A 21,258-nucleotide genomic window follows, 5' to 3' on the forward strand; every position below is an offset into this window, starting at 1 on the left:
TCTGAATCACCAATTTGTGACTTATAATTTGACTGGCACAGACAGATAAAATCTCTGGAAATTTGGAATATTTTCTTCACTTCATAATTGGCTGGGAGACATTGTGCAGCGCTAGTTTTCCTATAGAAACTGAAGCTATTCATTCAGAAACACGCGTGAGCTAGCCACGGCTAGCCTTACAACCGTAATTTTTAACTTTCCTGCTTTTGTTATAGCTTTCAACCGACACATTTCACTTGTGACAGCATATCCACACAGTTTTTTTTTCAGTCGCATATTTGCATATCCTATTTCCGGAAACTTTATTTCTTGTTCACAAAATGCACGTTGGTTACCATCTGTCCATTTTCCCCCAATCACGTATGGAACTCTTTCCCTTATCGTACTTTCTTTCTGCTATGCTATTAATGTGGAGCTTTTCTTTAGCCATGAGCGACCTATAATGAGAACTCACACTGGATATCTCAAACGTGCAATATCACTTAAACTGACGCCACACAAATAACCCAATATGTGGGCGGCACTCTTCTCAGTATTGGGAAGGAAAAATTTGCCAAATGAATGGGTGGAAAAATACTAATTTCCAGATTTCCGTAAGTCAGGAGTACTGTTCCAACCTTCGTGCAAATAACACCCGCACCCCAAATTTGTGCCAGCAAATTTTGAAAATAAAAACATGCAGGGATTTTTTGCGTATATACACAGTATCTGTAATTAAGTCTTACACACTGGAGTGGTAAATTCAAGCATATAACAGATTTCCATTTGTCAGATTTCTCAGGAATCGCATGGATGAGACAAAATCATACTACAAGAAACACAAGATGTCCTAAAATAGTGATTGCCATCACAAATGAACCTCTGGCACAGATGGAATAAGGGAAGCAGTGATCACTGAAGGAGATGATCACTCCGAACAGCTTGTGTAGTTTACCCACAGTTGTCAACGATATTTCCGCAGGACATACAAGAATTTGACAGATTTTAGATTGAGAACAGGCAGGCCAATTTATCCACTCCATAACCCGTTTGTATAAGCTCAACTGCTGTAGCTTGACGAGGTTTAGCATTATTGTCCACAAACAGAGTCAATGACTCCACTGGTCACATGCACATAATGAAGGATAATTTCATTACAGTTGTGTTCACCCATTACAGCACCTCCTTCTAGCATTCTAGCATCTGAAGTTCAACATATCTATTCAGCACAACACCTCTCCAGATGAGAACAGCAGCATCATCATCATCATCACCACCACAATCATCCCTTTAAAAAGCAACATCCAAGTATCAAATAAAGTCATAATTTTCCTGAATTCATCCAGCTTTCTTCTTATTCTACCCTTCCTGCATCGAGACTGACAATATGTCAAGATGGTGGCACTTCAACGAGTACTGAAGCCTGCCCTCCTGATGAAGCTGGGAAGCAGAAACGAGCTTGTTGGGGACTGAGGGGAGTGGGATGGTGAAGAACTTTGCATTCGAGCTGCAGAGTGAGGTCTTGGACTGTCATGAAGGTTGCACAATACACAGCTGCACTGATTATCTCTGGTGGCATGAAGTCCACTAGCAGAATACCACCCCAAAACATGCTTGTCATAATCTTGTGAGTTGAGAAAGTCTGTTTGAATTTCACTTTTGATGGAGATATGCGTCATCACTCTATTCACTGCTGCGTGGATTCAGTGGTCATGTACGACATCCATGTCTCCAAGTCTCATGTTTCTTCCCCCGTGACAATGTGGTCCAATAACACATCACCTTTGTCATCGTATTGAGTCAAAAATGTCAAATCAATGGTTCATATCTTCATTTTGTGTTACTCTGTCAGCATCTTCGGTACCAACTGATAGTACAACTTTGTACGGTCCAACATTTCTGACAATTTTGTAGAAAAATGACCTTGAAACGTGTGGAAAGTGAAGTGAAAGAGAGGATACTGTGAACTGTCTGTTTGCACAATCGTGGTGTCAATCTCATGCACAAAATTGTCGGTTTTCACAGATGGTTGACCAGAACGTGGGTCGTCATGAACATTCTCCTGATCTTCCTTGAATAATCACACACACTTACAGATTTTTCCATGTCTCATAGGGCCATAAACTTCACAGATCAGGCAATGAGTCTACCAGCGACACATTCCTTGCTGTCCAGAACCAGTCTTAACGAGTTCCATTGCGCACTATGAAGCAACAACACAGTACCAACGTGGCAACAGGCACATGTTTATGCGCAAGGGATGCCGGGATTTTGAAAGATATGGACAACCAGTTCTCAAATAAACATTAGCCTCCATAATATGTCAGAATTCAAGAGGACAAATTGAGACAAATATTTCTTTATAGGAAGAGGAAATGGGGGTTGGAATAATTTACCAAGGGAATTGTTTGACAGATTTACAACTTCCTTGAAATCACGTAAAAAAAAACTACGTACACAACCGATAGGAAATTCGCCACCTGGGCAACAGCCTCAAGTGAAGATCAGTATTGAGTGATTTGATATTGAATTGTGATTGATTAGGATCTATTTGAAGACAGAAGTGTATTCAAGGTGTTGACATGGTTCTAATCCTTTTGTTTTTATGTTTATCCTCGTCTCCTTTTTCTACTGCTCCCTCTTTCCACAATGACCTGCCATTATGTTAATTGTATTGTGTGTTCCTTTCCAATATCACTTTAATTGATGCTTGCAACACCCTCTCACTGGATTAGTTACTATACATCCAGAATTGCCTGCAGAGACTAAACAGATTCTTGTCGGTGTACTTAACTCCTATTACTCATTATGTTCTCTGCAGGAATGTAATGGAGTGACTAATGCATAGGTGTTAATGAGACACAATGTACATGTCTCATCACAGTAAACCATATCACAAGTCCTAAATGCACCTAATGAACATTGCTACTTGCAATCCCTTATTGCAGAGCATACAGCAGTCATCATTCAGTATGATATTTTGCGAGCAATCTCTGCCAAACTGCCAAGCAGCTGTACCTAGTTTTTTAAGGCTATACATGATATAGTCACACCACATTTCTCAATTATCCTTGCTCGAGACTCCTAACTGTTCTTCTTCTTCTTCTTCTTCTTCTTTTATGACCACATAGGATCACTTTAGTCAGTCCGTCGTTCAGGTCTCTTTGAAGGGATTGTTCGGGCTTTGCGGTCCTCCCAGTACTTCTTCAGACGCTCCGATCTTCGTGCCCTTTCCTCAGTTGAAAATGTGCGTGTTGTTGGTTTGTTTTGTGTAAGGGTAAAGCGGAGGTTTGTATTCTTGAGTTTTGTATTCAATTTTATCTTATTTTTGGTGTCTTCTGTTGTAAGGCCTATTTCCTTCAGATCCTCTCTTACTTCTCTGATCCATTTACATCCTGTTGTGGTATTTTTTGAGACGAGATTGTGTTGTACTAGTTGTTTCAGAAGTCTCGAGTCCTGCATCCTCATGATATGTCCAAAGAATCCCAGTCTCCTCTTACGCATAGTATCTGTAATGGGTTCTAGCTCTTTGTACACGACTTTGTTAGGTATTAACCGCCACTGTCCATCTTTCTGATATTTTTTGTTGATGCAGGTTCTTCCAATCCTCCTTTCAATTTTCTGAAGTCTGTCAGTCTTTGATTGTTTATTCAGGTAAAAGAGTGTTTCTGCTGCATATGTAGCTTCCGGTTTTATAACTGTGTTGTAGTGTTTTATTTTTGTATTTATTGATAGACATTTCTTTTTGTAGATATCCCATGTTAATTTTTGTGCTTTAGCTAATCTATTTGTTCTTACTTGGATTGAGATTTTTTCATTTAAGTTATGTGTTATTACTTCTCCAAGATATTTAAACTGAGTTACTATTTTGATTTTATTACCATTTATGGTGACTTCTTTTAGCTGTGTTGGTTTTTGGGGCATAATTTCTGTTTTTTCAAATGATATTTTGAGGCCAATTTTATTTGCAATGTTTTGAAGTTCTGATATCTGGGTTTTTGCTTCTTTTATGTCCACTGCTAGTAATGCTAAATCGTCAGCAAAACCCAGGCAATTTGTTTTGATTTTTCGGCCAATCTTTATTTTGGGGGGACATTTTCTAAACCATTCCCTCATTACCATTTCTAGAGCACAGTTAAATAATAGTGGTGAGAGCCCATCTCCCTGCCGTAGTCCAGTTTTAATTTCAAATGTCTCTGATGTTTCACCCCTAAACTTCACTTTTGACTTGGTATTGGTGAGAGTCAATTTTATCATGTTTATTAATTTGGGGTGTAGTCCAAGGTGTCTTAAAATTTTAAACAGAGATTCTCTATGGATGCAATCATAAGCTTTCTTGAAATCTACAAATGTTATCACCATATCTCTGTTTCTTCTCCTGTTATAGTCCATTATCAACTTAAGACTCATGATCTGATCAGGACAACTCCTCCAGGGTCTGAAACCTCCTTGATATTCTCCTAGTTCTTTCTCAAGTTGTAAACTTATCCTATTAAGGATGATTATTGAAAATATTTTGTATGTTATATCTAGGAGAGAGATTCCCCTGTAGTTATTAGGGTCGGTTTTGTCCCCTTTTTTGTGCAGAGGATGAATGAGGGCTGTTGTCCAGTGTTCTGGTAGTTCTTCTTTAATCCAGATAGAGACAAGTTGTTGATGGAGGGCAACTTTTGCTGAGTTTCCTGCATATTTCCAGATTTCCGCAAAGGTCTGATCTTCTCCTGGTGCTTTGTAGTTTTTTAATTTATTCAGAGCCTGGTAGACTTCCTTTATTGTGGGGGGATTGATGTTTTCTGGTGATGTTTTTATCGGGGTGTTGGTGTCCAAATGAAGGAGTTCTGTAGGTTCCTCACAATTTAAAAGCTTGTTGAAATGTTTAGCCAGAATTTCTGCATTGTCTTTATTGTTATGGGCCAGCTTACCATCTTCATCCTTCATCAGTAGGGTCGGGGGTTCATATTTTTGGAGCTGCTTTCTGAAGGTTTTGTAGTAGTCCCTTGATTTAGTTTTACTGAACTGTTCTTCAATTAACTGCAGGGTGTCCTTATGATGTTGTCTTTTTATTCTTCTTAAGACTTGGGTAGTTTCTTTTCTCTGTTTTACTAGCTTTTGATAGGATATTTCTGTCTTTTGGGACTGATGTAATAGCCATGCCTGATGTCTTTTCTCCACTGTTTCATCACATTCACTGTTCCACCATTGGTGTTTTTTACGTGGTTTAATTGGAGCTAGGTCTTCTGCAATTTGTTTAAGGTTGTGTACTAAGTCTTCAAGTTTGTCTGTGATTTTTATTTTTTCAGTTGCTTTCTGGTAATTTTTGTTGTTGATTAGCTGGGTAGGATCTATTTTTCTTTTAGTTTTAAGGGCTTGCTTTTGTTGTCTCCTCTGGGGAGTGAGTTTAATTTTAATTTTAACTACGTAGTGATCTGAACCTGTGTCTATTCCTCGGAGGACTTTGACGTTATAGATCTCTTTGTGGTGGTATTTGTCCATGCAGACGTGGTCCAGTTGCCATTCTCCTTTAGTGTAGTCAGGGTGTTTCCATGTTTTGAGTTTTTGAGGTTTCCTCTTAAAACATGTAGATTTTGAGATTAAATTATGGTTTCTACACAGGTCAACTAGTCTCTCTCCATTTTTATTTGTTTTCTTGTGTGCTGGCCATTTTCCGATGATGTCACGGTATTTTCTTTCTCTGCCTAGTTGAGCGTTGAAGTCGCCTATTAATAATTTTATATGGTGTTTGGGGATGTTATCTATGGTCTGGTCCAATAGGTCCCAAAATTCTCCTGTTTCCTCTTGGTCTTTTGAGGAGTTGTTTTTATCATTAGTGGGAGCATGGGCATTTATTATAGTATAGATTTTATTAGATGCCTTTAAGGTGAGCGTTGAGAGTCGTGGAGACTGTGATCTGAATTCTTGAACTGAGTTTATTATTTTAAGGCTGACCAAAAATCCTGTTCCAAATTGTGGGACATTCTTCATCTTCATCACTCTCTGTTCTATTTTGTGTTAAATCATCTAGATATATATGGCTATCTAATTAACTGTAGCCCACTGAAAAACAAGCTCAACTTCAGCAACAGCAATATTTAATCATTCAATAACTTTCTTTGCTACTGCCCTTCAACTATTCTCAAATATAGTGGTATCATGATATACAGATAATAAAGTTGTATCAAGATATACCGTATTTACTCACGTATTAGAACCCCCTCCCCTTTTTCTTTTTCCACTTTTACAGCCAAAAGAGTAAAAAGGAGGGGTTCCAATATGCAATAACCTCAAATTTTGTGCAGTGAACACGTGACATCTAGGCTATAAAGATCTATAAATTGTACATCTAAACATTCCACACTATTCTTTAACCAACTTATAAATGTATTCTGAGTTTTACTGGCTATTTTTGTTGGAAGGCAGTATTTCTAAATTTAAAAAGACAATAAATGGTAAACACATGACTTCTAGGCCTACATATAAGGTAAATACAGTCAGTTTTATTTACTCTTATATCATGTTATTCGTTTCATCTTATTAATTCCTCTGATGAGGTTGACGTCAAGAAGGGCATCCAGTCGTTAAAACTCACTATGAATTATTATTATTATTATTATTATTATTATTATTATTATTATTATTATTATTATTATTATTATTATTATTATTATTATTATTATTATTATTATTATTATTATTATTGTAATATGCAACATTAATACAAAAGAACTTAATGGTCAGTAATTTGTCTCTGTCAGTTGAGCAGTGGACAGTAGGCCTACCACACAGTAAACCTGATCACTGCTTTGATTTGAATTATCATCGTCTTGTGCCACCAACTTCCCTGCTACCGACGTGTTCCAAATGATGTCATCTTCACTGCCATCTCATCAGACATGCACTGCCATCGAGAGCATTTGAGATCCCGTATTTTTTAAACTTTTTTAAAGACTTTTGTTCCTTCTTGTCAATTCTGTCCAAGCAATGAGAATTCGAAAATGGTTTCTGGAGATGGTCTCTGTTATTCTCAGTTGGTGTATGTGTAGCAGAAGCAACCCTTTCCGAATAAAGACGTGCTGTAGAAAGCGTGCCAACCCACCAACTGATAACTAGCATATGTTACGAATTGAACTTCTGAACGTAATACATACAGTAGTAACTGGAAGCATTCTTTGGATAACTGCAGCTGTTGAAAGCCAGACCCTTATTTAAGTATATTTCATGCTTGTTCTCTACATTTATCACATCAGGATTTACCTAAACAGCTGTAATTGAGATAAGAGTGACTGCATTGCTTAGGTTAGGTATGCTATCAAATGTCCGGACAGTGCCAGAGGTTCCACGACGGAAAGAATAAAAATAAATAACAGGAAATCTTGTTGCATTTATGGATATCTACAGGTGTGGCTGCAATGCATTTTTTATCATAAATGTTTCATTTCGAACGTTCGTTGTCTCCATTTTTTTTTTTTTTTTACGGGGTCTCTCTATCTTGAGTCTGGTTACTATGGAGTGACCGTAGCCATTTTGCTTTGTTGTTGCTCTGAAGACAATCCTGGTTGCAGGGTTGACACGCGTCAGCTGGTATTTATTTATTATTACACGACCTAATATCCCCAAATAATTATCATAATGTCATTTAGTGGTCGTGAAAGTCTACGTATTAAGAATGCCAAACTCTATGGGGAGAGTATTTATTTCGACATGAAACGCTTTGAACGTCTGAGGCTGAAAAAGGCTCGTATATTGTCGTCTCTAACTTTCTGTGTTAGATGTCGGGACAATAACATCGTCCCTAAATTCGCGGTGTTAAAGCATCCGGTTGAATCGCCACATACTCGTAGAATTCTACGTAGGGCGAGCTTCGCTCTAATTCGGGGGGAATTCATGCTTTGAGAAGGGAACTGGATTTTGTTTCAGGTGAGCTTTATAAGCTTCATCTTTCTTTAAGTCGGACATTAGAGGTGAACACATTCAATCATCTGGACCTTGTATCTCACATGGCTTTCATATTGCTTTCATCTTCTTCAAGGGCTAGACATGTATCCAAATTTTCCCGTTTATCGATGTGCCAGAGGAAGAATTCTGTCCCACACTTGAATTCTTCTAAAGTAGTGGTTAATCTATCCACCACTAATTTGGATACTCCTTCTATGTCTGTGCTCGAGAAGGGATTAAATTTTGCGATTTCACCTCTTAAGCTTCCGATGGAGGAGATCATCTGTGGTGTTGAGGCTTCTCTAAAGCCCTTACCGGATCATATTGCTGAGGAGATTCATCTTGAAACCGCCACCATTATCAGACATTTCAAACCCCTTCATCCTAACCTTACTTCCAAAGAGAGGTATGCTCTTAAACAACTAAAACTGAACAAGGACTTGGTGGTGTTGAAGGCTGATTAAGGGCAATGCTACTGTGGTTATGAACACCATTGACTACAATAACAAGATTGAGGAACTTCTCAGTGATCCCACCTATAAGGTGCTAAAAAATGATCCTACCAACGCCAATGATAGGAAAACAGCGTCTCTTCTTAAAGCTAGCTCAATTCCAAATGATGTTTCTCGTGGTTTGCGACAGCAGGCTTCCACAATTCCCCGGCTTTATGGCCTTCCTAAGATCCATAAAGACGGAGTTCCCCTTAGACCTACTGTTAACAGTATAGGTTCCCCTACAACCTGGCCAAATACCTTGGAGAACTTCTCAAGCTGTACATAGGTAACGAGGCATCCACCAGGGGCCTGTTCCACAAAAGTATGGTCTTGTACATTACAAGTAAATTCTCTAGTAACTTGTACAAATACCAGAGTTTCTGTTCCACAAAAGAATTTTCTACAGTTGTACTTTACTACTCCATACTTACAAATTACTAGTAAATTTTTATAGGCGTGTTCCACAAAAGTACTAGTACTTGTAACTTACTGGCGAAATGAGAAGAATTCTCTACCAGTGAAAGGACAATAATATATAAATGTACTAGTCCTATTTAAATACGCTTATTTTGGATACATTTTGATAAATATGTGGTCTAGCAGTAGTGATAGTGATGGTGATGAAAATGAAAACTATCGTCTGTACAGGGAAAGAATAAACTTCCAGTTTAACACTGTATTTGAATACAATGAACGTTTTAGGTTAAGCACAATACAAGTGGAAGAACTTTTGATAGATATTGGCCATAGCTTAAAATATCCTACGAACAGAAATAAATCTCTCTCTGCTAAACAACATTTACTAACAACATTACATTGGCTAGGAAATGGTGGTCAGTACCATGGTACTGCAGATATGCTTGGGATGGCAAAATCTTCGGTCTGTGGTAGCTGCAATAAATGATATAAAATTTCCTCAAATTGTTTGTTGGCCTGAAAATGCTGAAAAAAACATATTCCAAGAAGGACATTCCTGGAATCATTAATGAGCAGAATATCTCTTACGTACGTCCAACTTTTCCCTTCAAAACCTCCATGAGCTTTTCCCAAGTCAAATATTTCCATCCAACCATTTATTTTGTCTTGTTTTTTTTCAGACTCTCGCTGAATCCACCGAAACGAATATCTTTCCTACCTTCTATTTCCTTCAAAATGAATAACTTTGTTTCTCTTGACATCATTTTAACAATTCATGCAGAGTTTGCAATTTCGTAACAATTAAGTTTGGCGGCCGAATATCGTTATTAGCGGCATCTGATTCCTAATGACAGACCAAGGTAGGTATGTTAGACTCTCGTAGAACATACGCGAGGATCGCGGAAGAACAGAATGGGTGATAATAACGGAGTAATTTCCTATCATCAAAGAAATAAACTGAAAAATAACATCGTAGCATTAAAAAATTCACAGGAATATTAGTTCTTTCAATCTTTGCTCCATAAGTTACAGTAAAATACGATATTACGATAAATGAGGCAAGCATAACCTAATTCAACGAATGGAATACTAGGATAAACAGCTGATTCATGCTATGACGTAGTATGTTTATTGATATGTCGTCACTTGTAAAACTTGTAACAATTCACTGGTAATATACAAGAGACTATCAATCTTTTGTGGAACAGAAATGTACAACTCCATACATTACAAGAACCCACACTAGTAACTTGTAATGTACAAGACCATACTTTTGTGGAATAGGCCCCAGGAATTCATCGCATTTTATCCAATCTGCGTGTTTCTCCTGGTGATATTCTAGTCAGTTATGATGTTGTGTCTCTGTTCACTAGGGTTCCAGTCATAGACACCTTGTCTCTGTTGGATAAAATCTTTCCTGGTGACATAGTTAATCTGTTTCACCTTGTCCTCACTACCACATATTTCATTTTTCATGGTACAATATACAAACAAAAGGATGGTGTTGCCATGGGATCGCCATTGGCACCAGTCATCACTAATTTCTATATGCAAGATTTTGAAGAGTGTTGTCTTCAATCTTGCATGCTCAAGCCGTCCATCTGGTTGAGATATGTCGATGACACATTTGTTATCTGGCCCCATGGTGAACACGAATTATCCATATTTTTGGATCACGTGAACAGCATTCATCCAAACATTAAATTTACCATGGAGACTGAACATGGAGGATGTTTGCCGTTCTTGGATGTTTTGGTTTCTAAGAAATCAGATGGAACTTTAGGTCATTCGGTTTACCGTAAACCTACCCATACTAATAGATACCTTCATGGGTCCTCTCATCACCATCCTTGCCAAAAGCATGCTATGCTTAACACTCTTATCAGCCAAGCAAGGGAGGTTTGTGAGGAGGATAAATTAAATGGTGAACTTGAGTTCCTAACCAGAACATTTCTGAGCAATGGCTATTCAAGGAAACAGGTTGACGAAGTGCTACATCCTAAGCCAAAAGACAGATTGTCACGTGATTCTCGTCCTTTGAGTGTGGCCTTCTTGCCATACGTGCAATCTGTCATGGATAGGATTGGCAATATTCTCAGAAAGTACAATATCAAGACCATTTTTAAGCCTAATATCACCATAGGCAATTGTTTGCGATCTGTCAAAGATCCTATTGGTTTAAACTGCGCTGGAATATATATGATTCCTTGCTCCTGTGGATCGGTTTATGTTGGCCAAACATGTAGGAAAGTAGCAACAAGGGTTAAAGAACATCGCAGGCACTTACGTCTTTGCCAGCCAGAGAAGTCTGCTGTGGCAGAACATGCCATACATAATGATAATTTTTGATGCAACTTCTGTCATTTGTAAAGAGAAACATTTTATTCCCAGAATCATTTGTGAGGTGATAGAAATTGCTAAATGCCCGAATAATTTCAACAAAGGTGGCGGCTATATACTGAGTAGATCATGGCTACCCTCCATAGTTAACTCGTCAACATCTTTCTCCGTGACTCTGGGGGCCCTGGAATGAACTATATTTCTAACAGGGTCTCTTTATCTAGAGTCTGGTTACTATGGAGTGACCGTAGCCATTTTGCTTTGTTGTTGCTCTGAAGACGATCCTGGTCGCAGGATTGAAACACGTCAGCTGGTATTTATTTATTATTACACGACCTAATATCCCCAAATAATTATCATGATGTCATTTAGTGGTCGTGAAAGACTACGTGTTAAGATAACGCATAGTATGTTTCGTTTGGCATCTACGAAAATCATAATAGTAGTTAGTGAGGACAAAAAAGCAATAACATTATTATTATTTAGGTACGTTTGCACATAAAACAATCGTTATGACTGGATTGTTTTTATCATATTTTAAACCTACTTCTCTCCAAAAATGACCTATATTGGCCCGAGTTACGAGATATTAAATGATGACTTTGTTGATGATCTCACCTGCTATATTAATAGCAACAACTGTGAATATTTCTTGACTAAAGTACACTTGTTTCCTCATCCCGAGGGGTGCAGCACTTTTCAGGCATGCCCCTAATGGAGGGGAGTTGCATGTACTCTTTTACCGCACATCAATCTTCCCGCCATTCTTAAATCTCTGGCAGTACGGTACCAGGAATTGAACTCAGGCCCCCAAGAACGGCAGCTAATTGTGCCAACCATTATGCTGGCAGACATCGACTACAAAACACAGACATGTAGCATGACTGATGTGTGCTTGCAATGCACAGGTCAGACACAAAACTATTCACCTATTTGAGTGAAGTCATCAGAGCTGCAGTAGGCCCATGGAGGCGGACATTGCTTAACTACAATACACCGATGTACCGCATGACTTTAACGCGGTTTCAATGCGTGGGTCATGCGGACGAAACTATTCACAAATTTGTGGGATGTCATCGGAGCTGCAGTAAGGCTTGTACACGCTTCGAAGCGGAATCACCGTTCTTCTCTGATGAATTACTTTGGGGGTCTTGTATGAGAGATTTACTTTTTTCATTTTCTTTTTCTCGAAAAGCCAGTGGGGTCTAATAAGTGACGGGGTCTAATACACGAGTAAATATGGTACATGTAACACATGTAGGAACTGTTCTTGTACCCAGACAGTGCCTCACTCGCTTGGGTCCACGTTTGGTTCTAAGAGGTCTTTTTGATTTTACATTTACTTTTAATGTAAGTTTCATGATGATGATGCTTGTTCTTTAAAGGTGCCTAACATCTAAGGTCATCGGCCCCTAATGTAAGTTTTGCACGGCATTACATTACAGCTAAACATAACACACACAAATCTTTGAGAATTCTGGACAACACTTCTTGAAATAAAATATTATGGATCCAAACCATGCTCTAAAAGGCATGTAATTACATTTTTAACCAATTAAGTACCTGTAGTCCACATTAGAATTGAATGGTCGGAATTCATATGTTAACTTGAAGAGAGGTTCATCAGATTTCACATGGGTTATACCATGGCTCAACAGCTTAGCGAGGCCAGATGATAAGCCCCTACTAGGGCGTCCAAGGGAGGAAGGAGCTGATTCACGACTCTGTGGTGCTATCAAAACTGGGAACACTGATCCTTCAGTAAGATGATCATGCAAGTACATAGCTCCCAGAACAAGATGAAATTTATGAGATCCAGCTCGAGGACGAGATTCCCAGCCCAGCTGCACTGATTCAAACTGCAACTCAATCAGAGGTATTCTGCAAAATTCAAAACATTTTATCAGATGGATATTAATAAAGAAAAAAAAAGGAAAATCAAATAAAGTAATACGATAGTGGGGCACCCTATTTATAATCAAGTAAGTTACTTTTCTTAATCCACAGAATTTCTTAGTCTGTTCACTATATGATAAAAGTGGAACACTAAAATTCAAGAGCATAAATTGGAAATGTACAAGATACCTCTCCTACCTTTGAACTAAATCAACCTTTCATTAATATTTACTGTAGTTGACTAGCCTAATTTCAACAAATATTCTTTACTTCAATCATTCACTTACTTATTCTATGGAGGAGAAAATCTTGAAGATAAATTAATCCATCCTATGTCTTAACTAGCGTACTTACTTACACATTAGACCCCCTTTTTCCCCCCACTTTTACAGCAAAAAATGTTAAGGGGGTTCTAAGATGCGATAACCTCAAATTCTGTGCAGTGAACACAGGACTTCTAGGCTATAAAGAGCTATAAATTGTACATGTAAATATTCTACACTATTCTTTAACAAACTTATGAATGTATTTCAGTTATACTGGCTATTTTCATTGGAAGGCAGTATTTCTAAATGTAAAAAGACAATAAATGGTGAACACAACTTTTAGGCCTACATATAAAACAATATAGCCAGTTTTAGTTACTCATAACACATCATTCGTTTCATCTCATTAATTCCTTTGATGAGGCTGATGTCAGGAAGGGCACGCGATCATAAAAACTCGCTATGAAGATTCGTCTCACTTCATACTCGACCCCGTAGAGAAAAGGGATAAGGGTATCGTATTATCATGTTATGCAATATTGATGCAAAATACAAAGGGCGTACTATATTGTTTTACACTTTATTTTTTTCTACCCAAATGAAGTACATTACACATCAGTTGTTACGTCCACCTTCTCAACATAATCTCCTTATAACTGTATGCACTTTTGACATCGATGTGTCAGTCTCTCCAGACCTTCCTGAAACCATTCTTTCGGAGTGCTGCATACCCATGCCTTGCCGGCTGTGTCCAGTTCTGCAAAAACGCAAAACGGGACCACGCAGAGGTTTCTTCATGTTTCCGAATACGTGATAATCACTTGGTGCCAAGTGGAATGCCCCGATGCTTCCATTGCATCGATTGTTGTTTCGTTTATGGCTCATGTCTGGCTGAGGGCTGGGCGGCTGTTACCAAACCTGACAAACTAAAAGAGAACCAATAGCTATAGGCAGAGGAGTTCACCCTTAGGGGCCTTTTTGAAGCCAATTTGTAGGAAATGACACATAAATTCAACTGGAAGCTGCTGCCTTGCAGATGTGGCAGGGGACTGCTAAAGGCTAAGGGAGATAACCCTGACAGAATATCTTCTCTAACGTTAGGCCTAACAAGTCAGTTGGAGAGTAACTGCAATTGCTTTCAACACTTATACGAGCCTCGGATGCAAACAAAGAACTCAGAGTAGACAACAGCACCCGCAGACTCACACCAGGTATGATGGCTTACAACCTGATGATAGGCCAAGCCTTGCGATTGTGCAACAACCCTGGAGAAGACAACACACTTGAATAGGAACAATCAATGTACTGAGTTTGACTGGGAAATGTGAAAAGTTAGTGGATATCATGAAGAGAAGGAAAATATCAATCCTAGGACAGAGTGAAACTAAATGGAAAGGTAAAGGAAAGAAAGAGTTGAGGAAAAACTATACCCTCTACTGGAATGGTAACAACAGAGAGATGAGAAATGGAGTAGAATTGATATTGTCTAAAGAGTTAGATGGTATTACAGAGATCCAGTACACATCAATGAGAGGATTAAAAAGGCAACGGTTCACATTGGGAAAGAGAAACTGATAATGGTGCAAGTGTATGCCCCTCAGACGGATTGCAATCAAGATGAAAAGAACAAGTATCTCAAAGACCTAGAAGAGACCATCAGTGAACAGAGGGCAATCGCACAGCTCGGGACAGACAGTAATGGCTATGTAAAGGTGATGGGACCACATGACTATGGGAGAAGGAATTCAGATGGTAAACATCTCCTAGACTTCTGCATAAGAAACTGTTTAGTAGTAAAAAAAAGTTGGTTCATCAAAAGAGTCAGTCACAAGATTACCTGTTACAATTGGGATGGAAAGAGCAAGACGGTCGGTCATTGACTATGCCATTACAGATAAAGAAAGAAGTAGACTTGTGACTGATGTCAAGGTGATTCCAAGTGAGAACCTCAATAGCGACCACCAGTTATTAGTAGCAGATCTGAAATACATTAATGTACCAAAGATAACAACCAGGAAATTACCCAAGATTAAGGCGTGTGAACTACAACAGATTGGAAAAAGGACCAATTATCAGGACCGTATAAGAGGACAACTGCCTACAGAAGAAGTGGAGAGTAGTGAGGTAGAGTGGACAAAATTTAAAAACACCTTGATAAAAGAAGCAATAGAGGTTTGCAGGAAGTCAAGTGCGAGAGTAAGGGAAAAAGAGACACCCTGGTGGGATGAAATAGAAAGATCCTCAATAAAAGAAAGGAACATGGCAAAAAGAGAACAAGATAGAGAGAAATCCAAGCCAGAACAGCTAAGGGATGAGGGGAAGATCAGAGACCTTTAGCAAGTTTACCAGGACAAGAAATTGAGAATTAAAAGAGTAGTAGAAGAGCAGAAGATAAAGTGCTGGGAGAAATTTACTCAAAAACAAAACTGAAGGAAGACAGCAGAGGCAATATGAAACTACTGTTCAGAGTGATCAAAAACAAAAGGAAGTCAGTTGAAACCATTGAAGCAATTGAAGATCCTAATGGAAACCTGGCCAGGAAAGAAGAGGACATCAAAGAAGTTCTGAGGAATCATTTTGATCACCTACTGAACAGGACAGAAGCAGATCAGAGAACAAAAGAAGCAGCTGCTGAAACCTGCACAGAGGAACCTCCCATTACATGGGCAGAAACAGAAGCAGCCCTTAAAAATATGCCTTATATTTGTATCAAATATCAATACGGACATGAAACTAATAGATTATGAGGAACAGTATGGCTTCAGGCCTAACAGGTCCAAAACAGACCTAATCTTCAGTCTGTATGTTAATGGAAAAATATTGGGAAAAAGGCAAAGATCTCTTTATGGTTTTCATTGACACTGAGAAGTCATATGACAGCACTGCAAGAGAGAAGATATGGAAAAAGGAAAAAAGGAATGTGCCAGAGGGACTGGTAAAGAAAGTTCAGATTTTGTATGATAACTATATTAGCTGTGTGCAATTGGGTGACGGACATTCATCCTGGTTCGAGACCGAAAGTGGAGTCCATGGATGACATAATGAAGAATATCCAGAAAACCTCTAGTGAACTAAATGCAATGGCCTTTGCTCACGTTATGATCTGGGGAGAAACCGAGGAACAAGTACAGATGAGACTCAACGAATGGAAGGTTACGTTCCAGGAGTTCAATCTCAAGATAAGCAAACTCAAAACAGGTTGTTGTGTTTTTTCTTTTGTTCTTTTTAAGTTTTGCTTTACGTCGCACCGACATAGATAGGTCTTATGGCGACGACGGGACAGGGAAGAGCTAGGAGTGGGAAGGAAGCGGCCGTGGCCTTGATTAAGTTACAGCCCCAGCATTTGCCTGGTGTGAAAATGGGAAACCACGGAAAACCAACAACAGGGCTGCCGACAGTGGGATTCGAACCTACTATCTCCCGAATACTGGATACTGGCCGCACTAAAGCGACTGCAGCTATCGAGCTCAGTACTCAAAACAGTAGTGATGGCAATAAACAGACAGGGACAACCAGCAAACATCATGCTAGGAAACCATCCACTAGAAAGTGTGGAAAGCTTTACATACCTCGGCAGTGTAATATCTTGAGATACACTAGCCAGAAAGGAGGGGGCAAATAGAGTGCAGATGAGCTCTCAATTTTACCAGCAAGTACAAATACTCCTCTGGGATCCCAAAGTACCAACAAAATCAAAGCTGGTGATGTTCAATCAATACTTCATACCAATCTTAAACCAAACTGGACAAGTTGAGGAATGATGTGGTTAGGAAGGAAGCTGTGATTGTTACATCATTGTTAGATCGGGTCAGCATGTCCAAACTGAGGTGGTTTGGGCATGTAGTGAGGATGGAGCAAACAAGGACAGCATACGTTAACTTGGAGAGACATGTGGCAGGGAAACAGATGGTGGGAAGACCAAGAACCCACTGGATGACATTGTAAAGATGGACATTGCAGATCGGGGAAGGACACTGGAGGACATCATTAACAACAGAACGTATCTCAATAAGAAAGAATGGAAGATGATCGCCAACAGTACCCGGGAAACTGGAGCTGTAAAGGAATGATGATAATGATGATATAACAAATATATCCCGGTAGACGGAGTGACTAATACTACCGATGTACTGAAATTTACTTATGATGATTAAGTTATTTACGATAAGATACAAAATATAAAAGACAGAAAAACAGCTGGTATTGATAAGATTTCTGGGGATATACCAAAGACAGATTTGGGATATAGTGCCAGATCTGAAATATTTATCTGTTTACCGTTTGCATGAAGCAGCTATACCAAATGAATGGACAGTTGCTATAGTACCCCCAAGTGTTCAAGGGAAAGGGTGATGAACACAAAAGCGGATAATTACAGGCCATTCAGCTTGACATACATTGCATATAAGTTCTGGGAATGCATTCTTTCCGATTTGACACATTTGCATAATTACTGACTGGTCTGATAGAAGGCAGTTCCGGTTTCAGAAAGGTTATTCTAGTGAGGCTCGACTTGTAAGTTCCCAGCAAAATATAGGAGATATTTTAGATTCAGGAGGTCAAATGGACAGTATTGCTATTGACCTATCCAAGGTGTTTGATAGGATAGATAAAGGAAGACTGCTGACAAAAATGAGAGCTATTGGACAAGACAATGAGTGATTGAATGGGTGGCTAAATTTCTAGAAAACAGAACTCTGAGAATTAGAGTAGACGAAGAATTATCTGTTCCTGTAATGATTAAGAGGGGTGTCCCTCAGAGTAATATTATGGACCTTTATATTTTCTTATGTATATTAATAATATGAGTAAAAATCTGGAACAACACATAAGGCTTTTTGCAGATGATGTTACAGTAAAACACCAGTATAACAAAATTTTGGGGACCTCAGCATCTCAAATTTTACCCTCAACTGGTACATTACGTCCTTGACTTTATATTTTGAGAAAGTCTGTGATTTTCTTCTGAACACTCCCAGACACAAATATTCAATGCAGTCAGCAACCACTGCACTTGAATTTAACACAAATTCTGGCACAACAGTTCGTCACAGAAGAAAATCCTGCCGTGTATGTTGGCTGCACAAGAGTTAAACTCTTGTTGAACACTTTGGGGCACATCTTCCCCCTCCTCTTCATCATCACACGGATTCCTATCACTTATAATATGTATTGTTTTAGAAATCGGGATGTTGGAATACATGTCTTTTATGTTACTTTGTGTTACATTCCTCTAATCCAAAATACGTGGTTCTGTTGCAAAAATTCAATTATGTTGTTGAGTACCGCTGTCGAAGTAAACTTAAAATGTTTCTTTAAAAAATAAATCTGTATAAATTTTGCCATCATATAGGTCGGACTATTTCTAAAATTTACTATTGAACTTACAGATGTGTCTATTTTATGAATTATGAATAGTGTAGTTTTAGTATTCTTTTGTGACATTTATGATATACAGTAAAACCTTGTTATGACGTTTCTACAGGGGACGACAAAAAAGAAAGTGTTAAGCAAGAAGACGTACTACTGAATATACGAAAAAAACTATCCAACATGGGTATAGAAACACTAAATACGACTTTTTCCAACATGAGGGCATTGTACGTCATGTATCCGCGGGTACAGTGTAAACTATATCTACCATATCTAAAGATGAGAGGAAAGTATTATTAAAAGGTGTGAAAAACAAGAGAGAACAAATATGAAAACCTTTTCTGCTGGGGCTCATAAAATAACAAGTGCACTGAAAATTGTGAAAAACACCAAACTACAAATATGAAAACATGTGCATGGGGGCCAATAAAAATATCAAAGTATTATTGCAGATCATACTTTTTCTAAACCAAATGTTAGTAGAAGCCTTTTATTACGGAGCAGGGGGTTATTAAATATTATTCTCTGGTCACACTCTTTGACAATGAATTGGAGGTTACACATGACCATGTACGACTGGCAGGAATGACTTTGGCCGGCATTTTGAATCAAACAAAACTTCGACCAACTTGAGTGATTGAGTCGAAACGCGAAGGTGCGAGTTCAACATTTGTGACCTCTGCGTGCTTCAAGATGCGGACGCCCAAACCACTTTCTGACAGATTTTAATTTTGTTTTCATTAGTAAGGAATTTCACGGCTTTGAAGGACTGATGTCATACATCTTCGTTATTTCTCCTCTCTTTCCTCCTTTCTCCACTTCCCAAAGTATTTTACATTTTTCTTTTAAAGAAAACTGCTTTTGAATTTTTCATCCATATTGGCAATCAAGTTAACTGGCACATTAATACACACGTTGCTTCACGAACGAAAGATAAATAATGAACGCGTCATGAGACGTGAATAAACAAAATGCAGTATTGAGATGTGAAACTGTAATGTTCATTGGTTGATTGTAAATGTGGCATTCCTACCCAGCCAACAGCATAACAACTTCTTATGTATTGGTTACTCTGAAATCGATATCCAGCTCGACCAAACACGTACATGTACGGAAAATGGCTACCTGAACCATATCCTGTAAATGCAAATACTGTAATCCAATCTGGGCACCCCAATATTTTAAGATATTTTTATTAATAGAAAATTGGCTTTAATTTGCGTTTTATGTATAGGAAATTAATCCTACATAATGATGTACAGTAATGGAACACCAAAACTGAATAAGATAATCTTCACCTGCTGTTGGGTAAGCAACCCCCTCGTCAGAATTGTAATGTGTTTGCTTACCATCCCCTGATTTGTAATCGGGTAGTTTGGCCTGTTTGTTGTATAGTGTGCGCTGCCTGGTATTACCTATATAGAGACATGTAGCGCGAAATACACAGCAATTAAACCAGGATGAATTTCAATTATATTTTGAAGGAAAAAGATGTTAAATATAAGCAAAAAGGCCACATTTAATTCGTTATACTGAAAGTTCGAAATTCGTTACAATGAAATATTTTAACACACATTAAACAGAAAAGAGGGAAGGGGCCTAAAAATTATTTCGCTACTCTGAACATTTCATTAAACTGGCGTTCGTTATAATGGCATTTTACCGTATAATGTATAGAGTAGTTAAGGAGTTACAGGACTGTGAGCAACTGCAGAAAGACCTCCACAAAGTTGTGAAATGGACAGAAAGCAATGGTATGATGGTAAACAGGCTGAAAAGTCACATCATAAATTTCACCAAGAACAAAAGTCTTCTCAGTTTTGATTGATGTGTTGATGGGGTGAAAATACCTCACGGGGATCACTGTAACTCCTTAGGTGTTAAAATAAGAGAAGATTTTTTTGGGGGTAATCACATTAACAAGATTTTAAATGAAGGTTTCAGATCACTTCATATGGTTATGAGAGTATTTAACGGTTGTAGTAAGGATGTATAGGAGAGGGCGTATGAGACTCTGATAAAGGCCCCAATTAAAGTTTGATTCTAGTGTATGGGAGCCACACCAGCATTACTTGATGAAAGAACTGGCAAAGATCGTAAGGAAAGCAGCATGATTTGTTCTAGGTAATTTACGACAAAAGAATAGCATTATGATGATGTCGCAAACTCTGCACTGGGAGGACTTGGGAGTAATGAAATAAGCTGCTCGACTAAGGGCCGGATCTACCACCTACTGGTAAAGTAGCGCGTAACTTGCCCTCAGCGTAAAAGGATGTTTCTGTTCGACCACTCCCAGGTAGCGCTATTGGCAGCATAAATCGTCATTACCCGACGCGTAATTTATCGGCCACTTCAAGGGCTCAATAAGACTTTAACAGCTCCGTCCACCAATCACTCAGGCTGCTCAAGGTTCCATAACCCATAATGAAGTGGGAATTAATTTTTTGGATCTAACCAAATTCATCATATGCATGTTTACTGTTCGGAACCAAACTACAGAACACACATAGTGTTAACATCATATGATATTAAAATCCGCAGCATAATTTTAACAGATTAAA

General features: G+C 38.5%; 1 protein-coding gene across 1 annotated transcript in view; it reads right to left on the reverse strand.

Moving 5' to 3' along the window:
* Vps13D (vacuolar protein sorting 13D) overlaps nt 1–21,258 on the reverse strand; it is an 866,734-nt gene that overhangs the window by 712,816 nt on the left and 132,660 nt on the right. Inside the window, 1 exon segment of the mRNA XM_068226303.1 lies at nt 12,726–13,043. Within this exon segment, the coding sequence (XP_068082404.1) occupies nt 12,726–13,043 (318 nt within the window).

The sequence above is a fragment of the Anabrus simplex genome, chromosome 2, assembly GCF_040414725.1.
Source record: "Anabrus simplex isolate iqAnaSimp1 chromosome 2, ASM4041472v1, whole genome shotgun sequence".
Classification (NCBI taxonomy): domain Eukaryota; kingdom Metazoa; phylum Arthropoda; class Insecta; order Orthoptera; family Tettigoniidae; genus Anabrus; species Anabrus simplex.